Source organism: Typopeltis vanoorti, chromosome 26 (genome assembly GCF_054136105.1).
Source record: "Typopeltis vanoorti isolate ZY-2024b chromosome 26, IOZ_Tvanoo_1.0, whole genome shotgun sequence".
NCBI classification, from domain to species: Eukaryota; Metazoa; Arthropoda; class Arachnida; order Uropygi; family Thelyphonidae; genus Typopeltis; species Typopeltis vanoorti.
The window spans coordinates 31,442,138-31,464,949 of NC_143574.1; the positions used below are offsets into that span (position 1 = coordinate 31,442,138).

General features: G+C 35.2%; 1 protein-coding gene across 1 annotated transcript in view; it reads right to left on the bottom strand.

Annotated features, from left to right (window-relative positions):
• Positions 1-6,583: 6,583 nt before the first annotated feature.
• The window catches only part of LOC150092461 (shootin-1-like), a 253,303-nt gene continuing 237,074 nt past the window's right edge, over positions 6,584-22,812 (bottom strand). Inside the window, exon 16 of the mRNA XM_090414949.1 lies at positions 6,584-8,210. Within this exon, the coding sequence (XP_090271075.1) occupies positions 7,147-8,210 (1,064 nt within the window). The 3' untranslated portion in view covers positions 6,584-7,146. The remainder of the gene's footprint in view (positions 8,211-22,812) is intronic.

Here is a 22,812-nt window from a genome sequence, read left to right on the forward strand (position 1 = left end):
AAAAACCAATCCTTGGGGCAATCCACTCACTCACCTGAGTCTCAGAATTTCCACCACTAAACAATTTTGTCTCTCAACTAATTCCTTATTGTTTATAGTTTTTGACTTAAATGATAAGATGAGAAAAATTACAAATAGCTTTTCAAAACTAACATGACTTGGATTTTTGTCTGAGTTTTCTATTCTGAATTTTAAAGAAGTTTTTGTCTGATGTGGTACCTGAGAATCTTGGATAAGTATTTAGAGAGGAGATAGATAGGTGATCGTATTTCACTTGCTATTGGACAAAGAGCTGTGTATTTTTGGTACACCATATAATGTAAAAGTAATTGGTTCTGATGATTCGTTTTCTGAGAAACCAATTGTACTTGCAATAAGGTCATTAGTCATCTACCTACACACAGGTATATATGAATACCAGATAGGATCATAATCAATTTAAGTGGAAATATCCAACAGAACACAGGAAATCTGGCTTCTAGTCAGCAGTTTATGATAACTGTACCATTTCCCTTGTCTGCTGTAAGAATGATTGTCTTTATTATTATGCTTCTTGGAAGATAAGCTAGTAATAAGTGTCGTTTTTAAAGCATCTTCCCGAGGCAAATATTTGATGACCATTTCTACACTAGCTATGATTACTGAAGTATAACTGGTGGGAGGGGTTGGAAATGTGGAGATACAGAGATATGGAAGAATTGCAGGTAAGGTAAAAAGGTGGGCTATGAATTCTTTGGGAAGAAGGTGAAAGATAGAAATTTTTGGGGAAAGGATAGAATATGATGAAACAAGATTACAGAGTGGGAGTTCATCATATTCTATCCTTCTCCCTTCCCAAAGAAATCACGGCCCACCCTTGAAACTTGGGTTTTAAAGTTCACATACTTTTTATCTTACCTGCAATTCTTCCACATCTATCTCCACATTTTCAACCCCCCCCCCCTTCCTTTCAGTCATACTTCAGTAATATCACCATATGTCACTTAACAAGAAGACAACCAGGAATATCCTACAAAGGTATGTCCAAAACTATTCCTCATGTATCTGTCTTTAAAAGATCAATAATGTCCTGAAAATTGAGTAAAAAGCCAATGACATCATAAAAAGGGTACTCCTAAACAAAAATAGGCAAAATAGTCATAAAAATTTCTTGTATGTTTTTGAACTTGGTTAGGTTTGAAAATATTACTGATCATCCATGGTATCTTTAAAAAGTTTGAAATTGATATCAATGTCAGCATTTTTTGTATATTCAAGGTATTTGAAACAGTCCATTTGTTCTAAAATTTTATTTTCAGTTATGATGTTACTTGTGACTGGAGATGATCTTTTAAAACTCAAGATTTTTGTTTGTCTTGTTATTTGCATTCCATATTCTCTAGCAATTATGTTTAGGGAGTGTATGTTGATGTCTGGAGTTCATCTTCCCTTCATGCTATGATTAGTTCCATGATCCAGTGCAAAAGCTGGTTTTATATATTTTTCTTCCTTTTCATCTATATAGATATTAGAGTGATGACACTGGGCATCCTTGAAAGACTCATTTGTTTATTGATTTCCATTCTATAACTTTCTCATTGATTTTTAGTTATTTGGTTGTTTTGATACATGTTAGTTATTGCTGCAAGCAACTGATTTGGAATGTTAAGGTTCATGAGTTATATGGTCCATAATTTGTTCCTTAAGACTCTGTCAAAGGCTTAAGAAACAAATTGTGGACCATACTATGTTAATCTTCCTAACTGAAGTTATTATTATTATTCCTGATACCTCCAAGGAGTCCGAAGACTCATTGCAGGAGGACATCTTCAACTATCTCTACACCTTACCTCTACTACGAATCAACGCCATCTACCGCCCACCTCCAACACCACCACAACTAGTAATTTTTGTCTGTAAATTGCGTGTGTTCTGAAGGGCCGATTTGTATGTATGTGGGATGAAAAACCCGAGTTTCAGGGAGAAAAAACCCTGCTACCCCCGTATGAGATCGGCTAACTCACCATCGATTGAAATCGACCAGATAAAGATTCCTCCCGTCGCGACGAGAATCGAACTTAGGCCTATTCCAATCGAAGGGCACAATGTACCGTCGTTCTTCCAATTGCGCTAAAACATAGAAGTTTATTTTTAGGTTTACACTATACAACAATGGAATTACTCATACATGTAGCTACTGTTACTTTTATTCTTGTAGTATTTTATGACTGTGATTCTATTAGCACTGTAGTCATCTAAATGTCTAAAATTAGAGGTGAGCTATAACAAATCTTGACCCAAAGAATTTTAATTCTTGAATATTTTTCAAATATTCAAAAAACAATTATTAATTTAGGTTTAGAAATGTGTACTTGACATGAAAATAAATATCAAGAATGTTATATTTTTTAAAGATGACTTTTCAGTAGTGATTTTGATGAATGTTTACATATGATTCTGTGCACCATAATTGTGTTCTAGGAAAACTTAATTTGTTGAAAAAAGTTGAATTACAAAAATATTCTTACATTTTTCTAAAGTTGTGTATTGAACACTTTTGTTTAATAGTGTATGACAGAAAAATATTCTTTTAGTAAATGAGAATTGAGGCTTTCCAGGTTTATACCCTCAGTAATGTGTACCAATAATAGCTTAGCTTCTCAAATCTTGGATGCAACTATCATTTTAAAAAATAATCTAAATAAAAAAAAAAAAACTGGTTAATCACTGGGATAAGATTTTAAAAGATAATTCTTCATCATCAAATTCCTGACATGTACCCTCAAGGGGCATACATGATATGATAGTACTACATGAAAAATTTACATCATTACTAACTTCCTATCTACAATTTTCCTCCAAATTACTTGTCAAGACTCCAACATTATCAGATCTTATATTTCTATCGTCTAAAGCACTTTGTACCTTATCAATCCACCTATATCTTGGTCTTCCTCTGGATCGTTTTCCTGCCAACCTGGCAGAGAACACTTGTTTTGCTAATCTTTCCTTGCCCATTCTGTTCAAGTGACCATACCACCACCTGAAATTAGCTCTACTAACGCATTCCTGGATGCTGACAACGTCAAGTTCTTTCCTAATATCCTCGTTTTTAATATGATGTTGCCATTGATGCCATCTGTTCATGCCTCTAATCTTTCTCAGGATTCTCATATCTGCGGTCTTTGGTCAAATGTTTTACTTCTGGTCCAGCTCTCAGATCCATAAGTTAAAACTGGTTTGAACACTGTCTTGTATACAGCTAATTTAGTGTTCCGACTAATTTCTCTCTTATTCCATATGAATTTATTCAATTCATACCATACCAGCTTTGTTGATTCTGTTGTCTATTTCCATATTTAATTTACCATCTTCAGTAAAAATTGTGCCTAAGTAGCCAAAATGTTTTACTTGTTCCACAGGCTCCCCATTCACAACACAGTTGACATTTTCAACAATTCTACCTATTTTCATTATCTTTGTCTTTTTAATGCTGACCTACATACCATATCTATTACAACAGTTATTCAATTTAGTCAGGGAATCTTGCAAACTTGTAGCGGATTTATTTAGAAGTATAACATCATCCGCATAAAGCAAAGAGCTGACTTTAACATCTCTAATTCTGATATCATGTTTAATACCACTTTCCTTCATAATGTGATCCATATAGATAATGAATAACAGAGGGGATAATGTACATACTTGCCTCACACCAGATTTAACATTAAACAATCTTCCTGTACTTCAATTCTAACTGCTGACTTACAACTCAAATAAAGACTAAGTATTGCTTGATATAATGCTCCATTGACACCATATAACTGTAGCGTATTGAATAGCTTCTCTCTTGGCACCTTATCATATTCCTTTTCCAGATCGACAAAACTTAAATGTAGATCTTTGTTATATTCCTATGCTTTCTCGACTATTTGTCGTAAAGTGAAGATCTGATCCTGACAGCCTCTATTTGGCCTGAATCCCGCTTGTTCTTCACCACGCTTTTCTTCCACAATTCTTCTCAAGTATACTTTTATAGATCTTGCCAGGAACACTCAGTAGGGAAATACCTCTATAATACTCACATTCAGTTTTATTTCCCTTTTTATATATGGGTACTATGAGAGCTCTACTCCAATCATCTGGAATTTGTCCCTCTGTCCAGGCTTTCTGAACTATGCAGTGCAGCCATTGTAACACTTTTATACCACCATACTTCAGCATTTCTGGTCGAATATCATCTACTCCTGCTGCCTTTCCACATTTCAAGCCTTTGATGGCTTTTTCTACTTCAAGTATGGATATGTATTCCTGACTGTATGCCTGTTGAGTGTTTTTTACCACTGTGCTATCACTGTTTGTTTCATTTAGCAATTTTTCGAAGTAATTACTCCATACTTCTAGGATATCGTTTTCTCCTGTTTTCATATCACCTTTATCATCTCTAACTCCTTTTACAGCACTCTTTCCTCCATTTCTAAGCTTCATCAACCTCCAGAATATCTTACCAACTTCTTGATATTTATTTTCTATGTTCTTGCCAAAGTCTTCCCATGGCTTTTGTTTAGCTAGTTTTACACAGTGTTTTGCTTTCTTACATTTGTCTCTGTATTCTCTAAGAGCAAAAGCTGACTTATTTGCCAGGAACTTTTGATATGCTTTCTTCTTTTCCTTCACTGCATCTTTAACTTCCTGTATCCACCATGGAGTTCTGATTTTTCTATCCTTGCAGACAACCTCACCACATGCCTTTCTGGCTGAATCAATCGGGGTTTTCTTCAAGGCTCACCATTGAATCTCCAAGGTTTGGTTTCTGTTCTCAAACTTTCATGTTTTCTTCAATAATCTTTGTGTATTTTAGTTTACAGTTCACACTGAGAGCTGTTCAACTTTTATTCGCTTTAAAACTTTCTGACATGCTATTCTTTTCGATATGAAATTCAATTTTATCTGCTCAAGACTAAATAGCGATCGCTTCCAATTTCAAATCTTCTGTACACTCTGGTGTCCTGCACCAGGGAGAAAACATCACTATCAACAATAACATAGTCAATGAGACTTTTCTTATTCCTTGCCTCTTCTCTCCATGTGAATTTGTGCACATTTGTATGTTGGAACATGGTGTTAGTAATAACCAGTCCATGTCCTGAGCAGAAATCCAACAATTATTTGCCATTATTATTAGCTTTGCTCTTTTCTCCAAATTTTCCCAAAATATTTTTGTATGTCTGACAATCATTTTCCTACTCTGCTATTTAGATCCCAACAAGGACCAACTTTTCCTTTTTCATTGTGTCAGTTGGTTTTTCTAAAGCATCAAAAAATTCCTCCACTTCTTCCTTAGTAGAACCTTCTGTGGGACCACAGGCACAAATAAGTCTCATTGTCCAATTCCCCATTCTGATATTTGCCCATATCACTCTACTTGAAACTGCCTGCCATTCAAGAAGATTAGCCTCGTATTTTGTGTTGAATACTATGGCTACTCCTTCTTTTCCTTGATTGTCATTGCCTGAATATAACATTTTGTATATATTGCTCAGAAAGATCTCACCAGTTTTTGTCTTTTTTGTTTCAGTGACCCCTATTATGTAAATCTGGTACTTATCTAATTCCTCAGCTAGCTCCATTTCTTTGCCATGCAGGCTTCTTATGTTGATAGTTCCGATCTTTAACTCGGGTGATGTTGATTTGGGGTGTGCTTTCAGATTTGTTCCAGTAGCTCACTTTTCGCTGTTCACCCTGGTTCCCTGGCGAAATCAACTTGTTTAACCATGCGACGCCCCAGCCGGCATGAAATTTTTGTCGTGTTGTACCATCATTTTCTATATTGGTTTAAGCTAATTTAACCATGCGACGCCCCAGCCGGCATGAAATTTTTGTCGTGTTGTACCATCATTTTCTATATTGGTTTAAGCTAATAAGAATACAATTTGGTCGGCTAAATCCCAAATTGCCAGCCCATCCTCGTTCGTTCAGTATCCAGGTAGATACCCAACAGGGGTGCACCACGAGAAGATGAGGATTGGACATTAGGTTAGAAGCCCTGGTCAGTTCTCCACATTCTTTTAAAGGCTATGTGGAGGTCTCCTCTCAGTTTTATAGCTTTGACCCTTAAACACCCCTAAAAGATAATGACATACCTTAAACAAATTCAAGGGATGTCCCAAAGAATATCTGTCAAGCATCGAGTTATTTTGATATGCATCTCTTTAGTTTTAAGTGGTTAGTATATAAGATGACCGATTAGGGGCACTTTACTTTTGAGAATTCTGTTTTCTAATATTGATATTGCTTGTTCACACTACCTGACAATGGTAATAAATCAAAAAGTAACTAATAATTGGGATAACATAGCACCAAAGTACATAATTTGAAAAAACAAAATTTATCAGTTGTCTATAATCTTCAGTGCTTTCTAGTTGCTTATAAAAATATTGGTCTTTTCTCATTCAACTGAGAAGGATAATTTTTTGTGTTGTTTTGAACATATTTTCTGTCTTACTTTCTTTCATGTTAAGAATTAAGCATCTGAAGACTGAAGTATTTTCCCCATGCTTCAAAAAAATTGATGCTCTCATTATGGAATAATTACAAAAATAAATATCTTGATAAAGTTATTTATTATTAAAAAACATACATGTTAAAAATAACACCATAGGATACTAATGAATTTATGAGATGAAATACAGTATTGAACATGATCATTTATGCCTGCCTTCTGGTCACGTATATTACATTTTTGCTGGTACTATACATGGTTGAATGGCAATATTTACATATGAACATCAGTAAATAATATAAAAAACCAGGGTAGTATGTATGTATCAAACATATTGTTTCTTCCTACCCAGAGGAAAATTTACAATTACTTAAAAATGGAATTCTAAACTACATGCTCTAAAGGCTTATAAGAAATATGTTAAAAGCAGTTATATGACTGTATTTGGGAAAGTTCATTAAGCCTATCAACTTCGACAGAAGCCAGGTTTCATTATTACAAATTCAAATAGCTGGATTAAGAACAACATTGCATATCATATTTTATACTGAATGCCTGGGGTTAGGCAACTATCTCTGCCCCTTTCTTTTTTTTTAATGTTAATAAATAGCAATGTTTTTTTTTATTTCCCTTTTGTATATGACTTATGATCATTCAAAGAATTGTTAGGATGTGCACATTGTGCTTTCAATGTCAGAAATATGTTCATTTGCATTATTTTTTATCAAGTCAGGTTCTGTATCATGTGCAGCTGCATAGTTATTGTTATCTTTCAGTTGAGTTTTAATAATTTTGTCACTCTCTTTTATAAGTGAAGTGCATTTGTTAGACTCATTCATTGGAAGCTCTATGTCCACAACATTTTTCACATCATTTGCTACACTTATTTCATTCTTTCCAAAACCTTCAGAAATGCTGTCTTCTAAATGAGATACTTCAGAAATTTTACATTCATTTGCAAATGTAGATGACATTGCATTATTTTTATTTAAATCTTCTAGCGTTAACATATTAATTTCACACTGAAGATTGGCATCCTTACTGCTTTCTGTAATTATAGCAGCTTCATTTTCACTGCTAAATGGCATTTTGACTTCCTTTTGTTCTTGAAAGAATATATTTGTTACTTCCCCATTGTCATTCACATTTGCTGTAGGCTGTATAGCTTCATGATCAGTAGAATCAGTTATTCTTTGAAATTCCGTAGGACTTGGGGTTATCAGAACAGAATTTCTTTGAGAATTGTTTAATCCAGCTTTATCATCTATTATTTCATTTTGCTGTTGTTCCTGAGTTATTTTTGTGTGGTCTTGTTGAATATCATTAGAAATACTGTGAATTTCTATAGTTCCCTGTGTTTCCGAAGCACAAAGGAGTTTGGATTTTACACCGAGTTCGTAATTACTGTTCATGTCATTTATACTTTTCTCTTGAACAGTTAATGGCTTACTGTTAGATTCAATAATGATATCTGCTGTTGAATTCAGCTCATTTTGATTTAAGCTTGCTACATTATCATTATTTGAAAATATATCACAGCTTCCGCTTGATGATAAAGGTGGTAAACATGATTTCACCAGTTCTTCAAGCTGCGTCAAAGACTGACTTCTGCCTGGTTGTTTTGTCTGAATCTTTTCTCTAGACTTCTGATCTGTTGGTTGGTCTTCTGGATTTTTTTCATTATCTAGATCATGTGAAGTCGGCATTGGTTCTTTAGGCTGTGTTTCATCTATTAAAAAATATATATAATTAGAGCAATCAGCATCTTCATTTACATTTAGATAAAATTTTAATGTTAGATAAGAGTGGAATGCAACTTAAAGAATATTATTACAATATTAAATTTTTCAAATAATTGTAGATAGTATTGCCATAATTATTTAAAATAACACTGCTGCTATTTTGGATTTTTCATGCTCAAATGTCAGTGGACACTCCTAGAATTATAGCTCTGTGATTTACAAATACAACTCCTCATAAAATCTAATGAATTACTGGAGGGGGAAAAAAGTTCTATAGCAATTTTGATGCTATAACCAATCACTATAACAGATCTTTCCCTTGGTCCATATGTATAAAGTTTGCTAAAGCAAAAGTTGACGGTTATTATCTAGCCTCTTTGCAAATTCCCCTATCCTCTCGAGCAAGTGAAAAATAAAGAATATATATAATACAAGCTAGTCTCCATAGCTTATTCAATAACAGTGATGCTCTCTGGTTAAAAAGATATGAGTTTGAATCCAGTCAAAGATGCAAATACAAAGAACATTTATAAGGACTTTTCAACTAAAGGTGAGTTAACCAGTCTCTAGAGTTAGCAGGGCTTTTTGTCAAGCAAGATGAACCAGGCTGAGAACGTATGTAACCAGATGTGATAATCTTATGCCAATAGAATTAACTGCCTTATCATAGCATTAATTAGGTTTCTCTAAACCCACATTACTTGTCTGTGACAAACCACCAAGCCTAATACAAAGGGAAAAATAAGATAACACAGGCCTAAACATTTAAACTTTGTAAAAGTTGTTTCAGTTACACAGCCAGTTTGTTTTACAGGATAAAAAAAATCCATTTCCACCCGATAATTTCCCAAATATATTCTCAAGGGATATAAGATACTCAATAATGTAAACTTAATTGTGTAGTTACTATGTTTCATATTAATCTGCTATTTGTCTAGTCTCATGGGGGGGGGGGAGAGAAGGTAAATGGGAGATTATTTCTGCTATTGTTAGATCTTAGATTTCATTGTAAGACACTATTTATTGTGTCAGCCCACAATTATCTTGGGTCCCTACATCCACAAACAGCATTTTGCTAAACCTTTCTCTCATCATTTTAAAAGACTACTATGATTATTGCCATTGATGCAATATATTCACTCTTATTATTCTACAGAACTCACATCTATGGCAATAATCATAGTAGTCCTTTAAAATGATGAGAGAAAGGTTTAGCAAAATGCTGTCTGTGGATGTAGGGAAGTCAGACATGTAAGTTAAATTTGGTTTGAACACTTGTCTTGTATACTGCCAGTTTTATGCTCTACTAAAGCATAAAACTTTGCAATAAAAAACTACTAATTTTATTATCTGTTTTCAGATTTTACCACCTTCATTAATAGTTGTGCCTAAATAACCATATTTTATTCATATTACAGATGTAAATTTGTTCCTATTTTCACAGTTATATTTTTATTGCAAATTTTCATGCCAATTTTAGAGATCTTTACTCAGTTTAGAGATCTGAAGAAAGACTTACGAATTATCAACACAGAGTAAACAGCTAGGTTCAATACCACTTTCTTCTATATGATCCACATAGATGATGGGAAAAACAGCATTTGTTCATATGTTCCCCTCACTTTACATCAAACCGTCTTCCTGTACCTCTTTCAATTCTGATTATCAACTTCAAACTTAAGCTATGGCTGCTCTATATGTCTTATTTATACCCACATAATTTGTAGCCTTTTGAATAGCTCTTCCCATGGTATCTTGTTACATTCATTTTTCAAACCTACAGAACTTAAATACAGATCATTACATTCCAGTTTCTCGATTGTCTTAAAATAAAATGTACTCAAAAAATGTTTTGCCTAAACAAAGCTTGTTCTTTTCTAAATTTCTCTTAACAGTTCTTCCTTCTCCTCCTGTCATGTATTTGCATAAATCTTACCTGAACACTCAGTAATGGAATTCCTTTAATTCTCAGTTTTATTTCCTTATTTATAGATCATTATTATGAGAACTAGTCATATAGAATTTGATCTTCTGAGCACACATCACTGCATTCCTCCTGAATTTTTTTTTTTTTTTTTCCTATCACTGTTTGAAAAATTATTACATAAATACCAAAGTAATAAACTCTGGAGATCTAGAAAACATTTTTGTTTAACAATTGCCTTTATCATCTCCGATTCCTTTTATCCTGAGGGGAGACCACACTCCTACCAGACGCATCCCCTAGGTGGCAGATGGGGGAGGGAACCAAACGGGTTGCTCTGAATAAAGAGCCATGGACCAAAGGATGTAGCACAGGCATGGCATTCTGGCTACGTTATTATTACACCAGTAACTTCCATGAACTGGAGCAGATCTACAAACAGAGAAAATTCTACTGTGTGCAGAACAGCCGATGCGCCTACTCAAAGACCACATAGAGTATGTGTGAAATCAGCAATGTGGTCAGCAAAAGATGTGAAGAAGTACGTAGCTACCCTCAACATAAGATTATTATACTGACCTGGAAAATTGCAATTAGTCCAGAAAAATTTAAAATGATTGAAATGGAACATTTTAGGTCTATCAGAGACACACTGGCGTGGAGAGGGATTTATGGATTTAGCATTAGGAAGATTATATTTCTGAGGAAGAAAAGATAACATACACAGAGAAGGAGTTGCATTATTAATTGAGAAAAAACTTACACACTCAGTAATTGAAATAAAACCAGTGTCTCCCAGAATAATCACAGTCAAATTTCAAACAAAAGAAAGAGGTCAACTAATTAAAATAATCCAAATATATGCACCAGACAGTAACCATCCAGAGGAGGAAATAGATGGATCAAAAACCAGCATTCATGATAGAGATGAGAGATTTTAATGCTAAAATAGGACAGTTTGCTGTAGACAAAAAAGATGTGAATGGATACGGAGAGCTTAATGACAGAGGAGAACAATTACTACACTTCTGTAAAGCAAATGATCTAATGCTTGCAAACGCATTGTTCTATCAATGCTTTAATAATAAATATACATGGACATCCCCAGATGGTAATATAAACAACTGCATAGATTATATCATAATAATAATAATTATTATTATTATTATTCAGTCCTCCATGGAGTCAAAAGACTCATCATGGGAGGTCCTTTCTAAGAAACACAAGTCTATCAAGACTCATCGAGGGAGGTCCCTCCTAGGAAACACAGTCTATCATATCACTCCTTAAACTCATTGACCGTTCTCGCTCTCACCACTCCATCAGGCAATGCATTTCATGGTTCAACCACCCTCCATGCAAAGAAACCACTCCTCACCCCTCTAGCTCACAGATTCCTTTTGTAACTTCCAGCGATGGTCTCTTGTCATCACTCCTTCCTGCTGTTCAACCAATTGAAAGAACTCCCCAGTATGAACCCTGTAACCACCTCTCAGCAGTTTAAAAGTCTCAATCATATCACCTCTCCTTCTATCCACTAAACTCTGCAGTCCACATTCCTTCAGCCAATCCTCATAACTATCATTGTACAGTCCTGAAACCATCTTTGTTATCCGCCTTTGTACCCTTTTCACAGTTAATTTATCTCCTTCAAATCCTGAGGACCAAATCTAAGAACAATAGTCCAAGTGTGGTCTGATCAGGGTCTTATACAATGGAATGATAACTGTTTTATCTCTGCAGGTCAGCATCCTTCTCATTATTGCAGCAATCCTCTGTGTTACCTTCACCACCTTTGCAATATGTCCCCGAAATTTCAGGTTTTTATCAATCATTAATCCCAGATCTCTTGTCTCCCCCTACTTCCTCCAGTATAGCTCCTCCAATAGAGTATGCAGTGTCCCATTGATGTGTCCCAAACCTCAAGACCTTACATTTTGCTGCATTAAATTAATTCTAATCCGTAAACTGCAACATATGGGAATGGATATAGGGTTGGTGAGATGGATAGGTGGGTGGTTGATGGAGAGATATCAGAGAGTAGTTTATTCAGGAGTAGAGTCCAACAGCCTGCCTGTGACTAGTGGTGTGCCGCAGGGTTCTGTTCTTGGACCACTGCTGTTTAATTTGTTCATTAACGATATAGGGAAGGATCTAAGAGGAACAGTTCATTTGTTCGCTGATGATGCAATGTTGGGTAGGGCAATAGTGAATGCAGAAGATGTCAAAATTTTGCAGGATGATTTGGATAGATTGGAGTTCTGGGCTAAGTTATGCGTTTTGGGGTGAAAAGATTAGCAGCAGTATACAACATTGGTGGAACTGTACTCCAGGAGATTGATGAGGCCAGGGACTTGGGAGTATTGGTGGATAGGTTTGCAAAAGTGGCTAAATCAGCTCACTTGGTTGTTGAAAACTACTTTGATGAGCAGAGACAAGCAAGTTATTGTTCCTCTGTACCAAGCCTTGATAAGACCTCATCTCGACTACAGTGCCCAGATTTGGTCACCTAGGTTTCTTCTTGATGGAGAGGAGGTAGAGAGGATCCAGAGGCAAGTGACCAAGATGATAGCAGGTCTATGAGATGAACCTTATGAGAACAGGTTGAAGATTTGTGGGTTGCAGAAATTGGTTGATAGGTGGAAAAGCAGAGATATGATTGAGACATTCAAATTGCTAAAGGATTTCTATAAGATTAATTCAGAGGATATTTTTGAGATCAGGACTGGTGGTAGTGGGAGGACTAGGGGGACATCTATGGAAGCCGGTCAAGAGTGTGGTTAGCGAGGGTGTTAGAGCTGGGTTCTTTACTTATAGAGTGGTAAATGAGTGGAATAAGCTGCCAGAGTCTGTTGCGGGTATTATGACAGTGAGAGTTCAAGGTAAAGTATGATAGATACTGTGAGAATGTCATATAGTTGTGTGACATGATGTTTAGGACCTCCCTCGATGAGTCTAAGGACTCCCTGGAGTCGCCCGTAATAATAATAATTAAACTGACACCCCCATTCATATGTCCATCTGTCTAACTTATTCAAATCCTCTTGCAGGGCTACCACATCTGCACTATTACTAATAATCCCAGCTTCGGATCATCTGCAAACAACTGAATGTCATTGATATAAAAGTTAAACAATATAGGTCCCAGTACTGAGCCCTATGGGACCCCACTTGTAACCCTCTGCTTCCTTGAAAATGCCACCCATACACAACTCTCTGATACCTATCGGACCAATCCTGAATCCAGTTGACTAATCTGACATCCAGACCCATGTGCTGCAATTTAAATATCAGCTTATCATGTGGCACCCTGTCAAATGCCTTCGCTAAGTCTAAGAAAATGGCAGTATATGCCTTTCCCTCATCTAATGCTCTTGTAACTTTATAATAAAAGACTAGCATATTGCTAAAACAAGAGTGCCCCTTCACAAATCCATGTTGACTCTCACAGATAACATTACTCTCATCTGCCCAGTGCTGTATACAGTCCTTCACTACTTTCTCCAAGATCTTACTAGCTACTGATGACACACAAAGTGGCCTATAATTAGACACTTCCAGTCTGCTACTGCCCTTATGCAATGGCACTATCTTACCTTCCTTCCATTCCATGGGCACCTTTCCCGCAGCCAGACTTTCACTGAAAAGCCAGGTCAAAGGCATTGTCAGTTCCCTAGCACATTCTCTCAAAATTCGTGGTGAAAGTATTTGTACTTTCACCACGAATATGAGTACTCAGTATTTGAAACATACTCTCCTCCTGTACCTCTAAACCTCGAATCTGCCCAATCCCTCTAGCATTAAAACTGACTCCTCTAGGATGAAATACTCCAATAAAGTGTTCATTGAACAATTCCCCTATGTCCTCTGCATCAGTCACTCTACTCCCATTTTTATCCTGCAATATCATTCTTCCCGTCATTTCTCCTCCTACTGGCCACATATCTAAAACATTCCATAGGATTTTCTTTGAATCTTAGGGCCAATCTCCTCTCATATTCCAGTTTCGTCTTCCATACTAGTCACTCTTCTGGCCTGTGTCTTATACTCTTCGTGCATCTTCTCTTCACCTATCTCCTTATATCTCTTTCATAGCCTCTTTTTCGCATGCAATTCCTGTTTAATATTGTTTGTCATCCACTTTACTTCAAATTGCGTTCTCTTTCACTCGTGGTACACAACTTGCCATTGCTGCTAACAAATATTCTTTCATAATTTCCCACGCACTAATGATATCCCGGCCTTCCAATTCCTCACTCCATGAAACTTCCCCAAGTTGACGTCTTAGACTATTATAATCACCTGCCTTATAATTCCGCATACGTTCCCATCTCTTTGATACTCCTGCATGTCTATTCATTTTCCAAGTCAAAACCATATGGTCACTCTCTCTCTCCAACTGGTGGGAGAGATGTCATCTCAGTTATTATCAACTCTTCTGATGCTATAACCAAATCCAAAACTCTTGAACCTCTTGTTCCCTCTATTACATGTTGCCTAATACATTTGTCCCTCAAGAATTCTAGAAATTTCATTCCCTTATTGCTACATGCATCTTCCTCTTCCCATTATACTACTGTAGTTAAAATCTCCCATAACAATCATTCTTCTTGCACTTGCCAACTACAAACAGTAAATAATGTTTGCACATTAAGAAGCTTTGATTTTGAAACTGACCATGAAATATTAACTGCCAAAGTGAAAATAAAATTCAGCAGGAAAAATAATTTCAGTAAAGAAGAAAGATTCAATCTATCAAAATTAAAAGACAGCTCAATCAGAAGTCAATTTTTAGAACAGATGCACCTGAGATTAAAACTCTCCATCTCTCCGAACAGCAGAAATGGGAAGTAGGAAAAGAAAGTGTTATCAATTGCAAAAGATATCCTAGGTAGCAAATCCAAAATAAACAAATCAGTGGATAACCCAAGAAATCCTAACCACAACAGAAGAAAAAAAAGAGGTCAAGATAAAAGTAAACCAACAAAACAACAAAGAGAATAGAGAAAAATACAGAGCACTAAAAAATAAAGTTGACAACCTGTGCAGAAAAAGCTAAAAAAATGCCAAGAAGCATACCAACAAAACAGCCTAAAAGTCTTCTCTGATACTACAAGAGAAATTATAAAGGAATTTTCAGCAAAAGTAGTAACAATGATAAACAACAAGATGACTGAAACTGGGAATATTGAAGAGATAAAGAAAATTCTGGTCGAACCATTTTAAGATTATCTTTTATCAAGGAAATAAAACTACAATGCCAACAATAGAGGAAAATAACGATTATCTAAAAATCTTAAAAGACATTAGTTATTCAATAAAACAAATGAAAAACAATAAAGCACCAGGTTTAGATACTATCCCTACTGAACTATGGTCATATGGAGACAGCACATCAATAGAATATTTAACAATCCTACTCAACAAAATACTAGAAATAGGAGAGATATCAAGTGACTGGAGAACTGGAATGATCATCCCAATATACAAGAAAGAAGACAAAAGAGATTGCAGAAATTACAGACCAATCAATTTACTTCTCACACCTATAAAATATTTGTAAGAATTATACAAAATAGATTAAAAAGCACCTATGAAGAACTGATAGGCACAGATCAGGCTGGTTTTAGAGGAAACTATTCAACAATAGACCAGATTTTCACATTGCACTAACTAGCATAACTCAGCTGGGAAGACCATAAAGAGCTATGTTTTTGTTGTTTTGTGGACTTTAACAAGCTTTTGATAGCATCAATAGAGAAATTCTTCTTAAAATTCTACTAGAAAAAGCATAAATATACGTATATTATTTCTGGGAAAACTCCCATGTTATTCCTCATTATAAACTATTATAATTACAGCTATTTTGCCTGCTTCAGTTTAGGAGTACCCCTGTTTAAATGTCATTGGCTATTTACTCATGGGTTCTTAGGGCATTATGAGTGTAGATGTACTAAAAAGTATATGTAGCTTAAGGAATAGAAAATTGCACATACCTTTTTCTGGGTGTTGTGGCTTTTCCTCTGTCTGCGATGTCGAGAACTGCAGAGTGCATGTGTGTGGTGTGTGTGGGGGGGTTAGGCAGTTTGGTAGAATAAGTTAGAAAAACCCGGGTTTTTTTCGTAATATATAGAAACATATACTTTTATATAGGGTGGGGAAAAAAGTGAAAGGGTTAATTTTTTAAATTTCCACCTTTCCCCTTCCCCCCCCTCCCTATTTTAAAAAATTTTAAAAATTAACCCTTTCACTTTTTTCCCCACCCTATATAAAAGTATATGTTTCTATATATTACGAAAAAAACCCGGGTTTTTCTAACTTATTCTACCAAACTGCCTAACCCCCCCCCCACACACACCACACACACACACTCTGCAGTTCTCGACATCGCAGACAGAGGAAAAGCCACAACACCCAGAAAAAGGTATGTGCAATTTTCTATTCCTTAAGCTACATATACTTTTTAGTACATCTACACTCATAATGCCCTAAGAACCCATGAGTAAATAGCCAATGACATTTAAACAGGGGTACTCCTAAACTGAAGCAGGCAAAATAGCTGTAATTATAATAGCATAAATATACATTTTTCTATATAAATATATAGAAAAACAGATAAATATATAATACAGCTTTGGATAAAATATTACTCTAAGAAATGCAATAATTAAAAAGACACTCAACAGAACCCATAGAAATCCAAAAAAGAGTACAGGTATCCCTCGCTTAACGCGGTGAAATTAATTGCTGCAATCCCTTGATATACGTGGCAAGAGATTTGATTAACGTGCCTTTAATCATGCGGAGCTCGCAGCTGATCTGACAGATACATGCAAAATGTTTAATATAAATATTCTTACACAATTCAGTGTATAGCTTGGAGGTCATGAGTAGTTGTGTATTCATGATCTCCATTAAAGTGATATTTGACAGTAAATTGTATCTGAGAGATACCACAACCTCCGATGTCAGTATAGTATGGTTTATTTATTTTTTTTTTTTTTATTCTTTGTTCAATAATTTTTAGATTGTAACTGAAACCATCATGTATTACTGAAATAGAGAGCCAAATTCTTATTTATCATACATGTCCTCTAGGAGATGCGCTTTACATTATGGAAAATACTGAGGGAAGTGATCTGGAGCTTACTCCACCTTTACTACGAGTTGCCCATAAGGTTGCTTATGCTTGCATCCGCTGAAACGTTTAGTTTCTATATATTCGGCACGAAACTCTTGTAGTTTCTATATTCAGCTATGAAAAATGTTGGATTCAGCATCCACTTAATTTGTACCATCATGTATTATATTTGCAGTGTTTTTTCTTTATGTTTTATTGTTTGTTATCGTAGAATCTATGGCAATAAGAAAAAAACTAAAACTGTTGAAACGACTCTTAATAACTTCTTTTGATAAAAAGAATTGCAGTAAATAATGTGGGTACAAGTATTTATTAAACGTTTACTTTGCATTCATTTTTATCTTTCCTAAAAGAGTACCATATAAAACGAATTATTAATAAAGTAATCGATCAGGGACGAATTGTAATTTTTACCATTGATTATTAGATTTGATTAACGCGATTTTGATATACGCGGCAACATCGAGGGATTAATTAACCGCGTTAATCGAGGGATACCTGTAATGCAAGGATGTCCACTATCCCCATGCCTATTCAACATATATCTAGAAGTTGTAAAGAATGCAACAGATAATGATCTTGGAATCAATATCAATGGACTAAATATAAATAATATCAAATATGCAGATCTTGTTCTTATTGCAAGAACACCAAATGAACTACAAAGATTGATAAACTAAACGAAACCTGTAAAATATATGGCATGGTAATGAATATACTAAAGACAAAAGTGATGAAAATATGGAGGAACAAAACTAACATCTCAGTCACCCTAAATGGAGAACAAATAGAACAAGTAGATAACTTCATATGTCTTGGATCAAAACTAACAGAAACAACAGATGCACTTGAAACAATCAAACACAGAGTAGCGATAGGATGGACCACCATGTGAAAATTACAGAAAATCTGGAAAACAAACAAGATATCTAAACATGCCAAAATCAAACTATATGAATTAATAATCATACCAACAATCATCTATAGAGCAGAAGTATGGAAAATTAAGAAAAGAGAAGAAAAAACTTAGCATTTGAAATGAAATGTTTAAGAAAATAAATAAAACAAGTTAGATAGAAAAGAAAACAAATAGCACAGTTAGACAAGCATTATTGTTACAAGACAATATTAGAAAAAACTAGAAAACTGAGATGGTTTGGCCATGCTTCAAGCATGGACACAGACAGATTACCTAATATCCTAATAAATACTTTTACAACTGAAAGAAGAAGATCTGGGAGACCAAGAATCACATGGCTGAAATCAATAAAGAACATTTCAGGATGTAGAACTTATAATAATGAACTTTTTCGAAAAGCAAGGAATAGAGAAGACTGGAAAATCCTGCTTAATGGAAGACTCAACCAGTCTTAAACAGAAGCGAAGAAGATTCCTTTTATTGTATAATAGCCTTTTGCCATCTTGATAATATTTATCTTCTTTGTTCTTCCCAAAGCCTTTCTATGCTGTCTGGTTGGCCAAGTGGTCAGCATAGCTGCTCTTCATCCAAAAGGCTGCTGGTTCGAATCCCACCATGGGCATGGATGTTTGTGGTGTCTGTGAAAATACTAGTGGTGGTGGGTGTTAGATGCTGTTGGTGTAGATGAAGATGGTAGTTGCGGTTTGTAGTAGTTGGCGGAGACAGTTGTAGAGTAGGTGCCCTCCCTCGATGAGTCTTTGTACTCCCCTGGAGGTGTCACATAATAATAATAACTTCTCTGCTTTTTTAAGCATAGCTTTCACATTTTTTCTCTATATTCTGTAAGGCTAAATGACTTGACAGGAACTCGCTGTATGATTTTTGCCCTGGCAATGTCAGCTTGAGTTAAAAATCAGAATTCATTCTCTCATGAAGTTTTGATTTTTTTTCCTTACACAGAGCTCACCACATTTCATTAAGGCATAAAGAAGGTTGCATGTGAAGTCTTTTCATTACTTGGCTACTGGTTATAAAAACTTGCTATAACTTCTCTCATCAAAAAAGAGGGATGTGAGGTGTTGTGAATAAAATGAGTTCTAGAAGAAAAGTAATGCGGAAAAATTCATATAAAGTCATGTATTCAATCAATCGTCTGATGCGTTGTGGTCATCCTTAAAGTAATTCTCCCCCCTGCATGAAACGCACCAATTACAATGTTTCTTCCATGTGGTATAACAGGATTGGAAGTCTTCTTCAGTTAGACTATTTATGGCCCCTTGGATGTTTTCTATAGTCTCAAAATGGATACTTTTCATCTTGTTCTTGAGGAAAAGAAAATGTCACAAGGAGACAAGTCGGTATTTAGCCAAATAAATGCATTTGGCTAAATACTTGCTAATTGATAGTGAGGAAGCACATTGTCGTAGTGCAAGATACAATCATTTGTGTATTCGAAACCATTCAAGGATTTCTTTACTAAATTTGATTGACAATTGCTCATTTTTCCAGACTTTTTTTCTGCTGCCATTTAAACATTTGAGTATGTGATAAAGAATCATTGTGATACACCTGCTTAATTTTATGGAATATTTCAGTAACATTGTTATTCCAGTTTAACAAAATTTGCTCAAAATTTTGCTTCTCCATTTTCATCACAAACAAACCAGACATGCACTTACTAAGGATGCAATAGCTATTTAACCTTGATAAAAAAAAAAAAAAATTATATACGATTTTGCTATCAATATTTACTTACTTCAAGTTATTCCCAATGATAAGATCTCAATAAAGGTTGCAACAAGTCTGGGTGATAATCCTTATAATTCACCGAAATTTACTGCTGAAATGGTGTATCCAATGCATTATGGCATGGTGAGACATTTGATGTCAAGTCTCTGCACATAGGTAGCTGCCTGGTCATGAAGATACTTCAGGCACAAACTTTTGTTTGCACACACTTTGGTAAAGGTTAAAAATATGAATATATAATTAAAAAAAAAAAACCCCAGTGTACTTTACTGAGAAAAACATTTCTCACCTGTACAACTGCAACAGTCAAACAGGTGGGTAGTATCTGGTCCAAACTTGAAGTACTGTTCACACACATTTGGGGTTGGTTCACCAGAAACCTCTCCAAGAATGCTTGACACTCTCCTGAAGAGGGGGGGGGTGGTTAATGGATGACCCTCCCCATTTCTCTAAAAACAGACATTTACTCTAGTCACTCTTTCACAGGTTTTCTATTTCTACCTTATATTTCTTCTACAGATAATTTTCCTGGATATAATATTCTATATATCCAGGAATTACCGTATTTACTCAAATATAACTCGCACCCCTGATTTTACTTTACGAAAAAAGAAATTAAAAAGTTTCACATGTACCTTGCACACAAAAAAAAGTTTAAACACATTCACATCAGGAAGATAACTCGCTCCCCCACAGTAAACAACACACCTTCCTCGACAGTTACTATACTGCAGATGCAAGAAAAGCAAGTAGTTTTATTGCATCACTGAATAAGGTACAGAAACATTTGCAGTCTGTGTAATATATTTCTCAACAAATAGTGCAATTAGAGACAACTGGGATAAAAACAGCACTAACTAATGAATCACATGTTCCCTCCCACAGAAACTATGCTGTATAGACTCAAGTAAAACCATATGCTGCACTGGCAAACACAGTATCTAACTAAAAACTATTGTCCAATTTTTGATGTCATTAAGACAACACAAAAGTGGAAGCAGCATGCAAGCAACTAGTAATAAAATTCAACAGGGGGTTGAAACTTTGTGTGAGTTAGCCCGATAATGAGAAGTTCTGTCGGAACAATAAACAGGCAAAACACCACCCCATCATGAATGTGTTAAAAGTAAGAAATATATAGTGAATATTGTTATGGCAGTTTCAGATATTATGGAAGAGTTGAGAATTAGCATTTCAACTCAATAACCGTCGGCTTGCCTTTGTCATTTGGTAGCATGATCTTTTGTTAATACCACACCAATCATATACACATCTTCATAAGCTGCTCTATCTCTACTGGCTTACCATCGCTGTGTTTCATGCTCTGCTTTCAGTTCTCGTTAATCATTCGTGAAGGATTGTTCATTACGTATCTCAAGTCTTGTAAATTACAGGTAATTTTTGCTTGAAATAATGGGAAAGAAGATGATGCTATTTGGGTAGATGACTTTGATGATGCACACAAGGAAGCTGCTCTTGAGGCCGGAAGTAGCGATAGCGAATAGAAGATTCTTGGTAAGTCATACCCATTTTCATGTTTTTCCTGAAAACTTTAGTTTCTGAAAATCCTTGCATATAATTCACACCACGATTATTTAGCTTTAATTTGGGGGAAAAAGCGCAAGTTATATTCGAGTAAATACGGTAGCCACTATCATTCCTCCACTTACTTCTAAGACTGCAAGAATATGAGCAACTGCTGGTTACATCCATTTATTGCACTTCAAACCTACAAAACCAATTTTTCTTTCATTCCATCTGCTTTCTTTGGAATAGAATATCATTTGTCTGTCGAAGATTAACTAGGGAACCAGCTGAAAAGCCTAGAAAAAGTACCTTCAGGCATAACTAGAATTGACCTTATAACAGTGTTTTTGCAGTCAGTCTAATGCTATGGTAGCAAATGATATTCACAGAGATATACATGGAACTTTAAATAATGAAATGGTTAAAAAAAATTTATATAATTATGCAAAAGTAAAAAATGTCAAGGATTTCCTGTTTCAGAGCTTATAATAAAAATGTCTATATGTTTTTCCTGAGCTTTTTCCATCAGACAAGACATTCTTAACTGCCATATTAAGACCTTCAAGCTCTACAAATTTTGATCATCAGTTTCCAAATTTCTTAGAGCAGAATCAATTTTTCCAAAAGCCTCAATAAGTTTTTGCAACGTAAAGATGGGGGAGGAATCTATGATTTCTACTGTATTCTGAAATTCACTTTTCCTGTTTTCAAACATTTATGAAGGCACAAATATGCACTGTACTGTAAATGATTTTAAATTAAATTAATAATAAATGGAGAGCAAGACAGTCTAATTCCCTTTCATACCTATGAAGTTCTCTTTACAGCATTTTTTTTTTAAACATGTATATAGAAGTGGTGTTGCATGTCCATTTCAGTTGGATGTACAATCGTGTATGTGGCTTATGCAAACTGCGCTGCAAAATTCACATCAATTTGACCATATGATTGCATTTTTATCAATGTATGAATGTTTGAAGAGTGCAAAGCACATTGGCACTCATCTTAATTGGTCAAATGCAATTAATTGTAGGATAACTTTGAATACTTTAATTTATCAATTAATTGTAGGATAACTTTGAATACTTTAATTTATCAATTAATTGTAACTAGATCTCTGTAGAATGGGGGACAATGTGTTTGTTTCAAGATATATTAGAAAGCAATAATTATTATTATTATTACGGGCAACTCCAGGGAGGCCCTAAACATCATGTCCACACAACTATACGACATTCTCACAGTAACTATCATACCTTGCCTGTAACTCACTCACCATCATAGCACCCACAACAGACTCTGGACTCCGGCAGCTTATCCCACTCATTT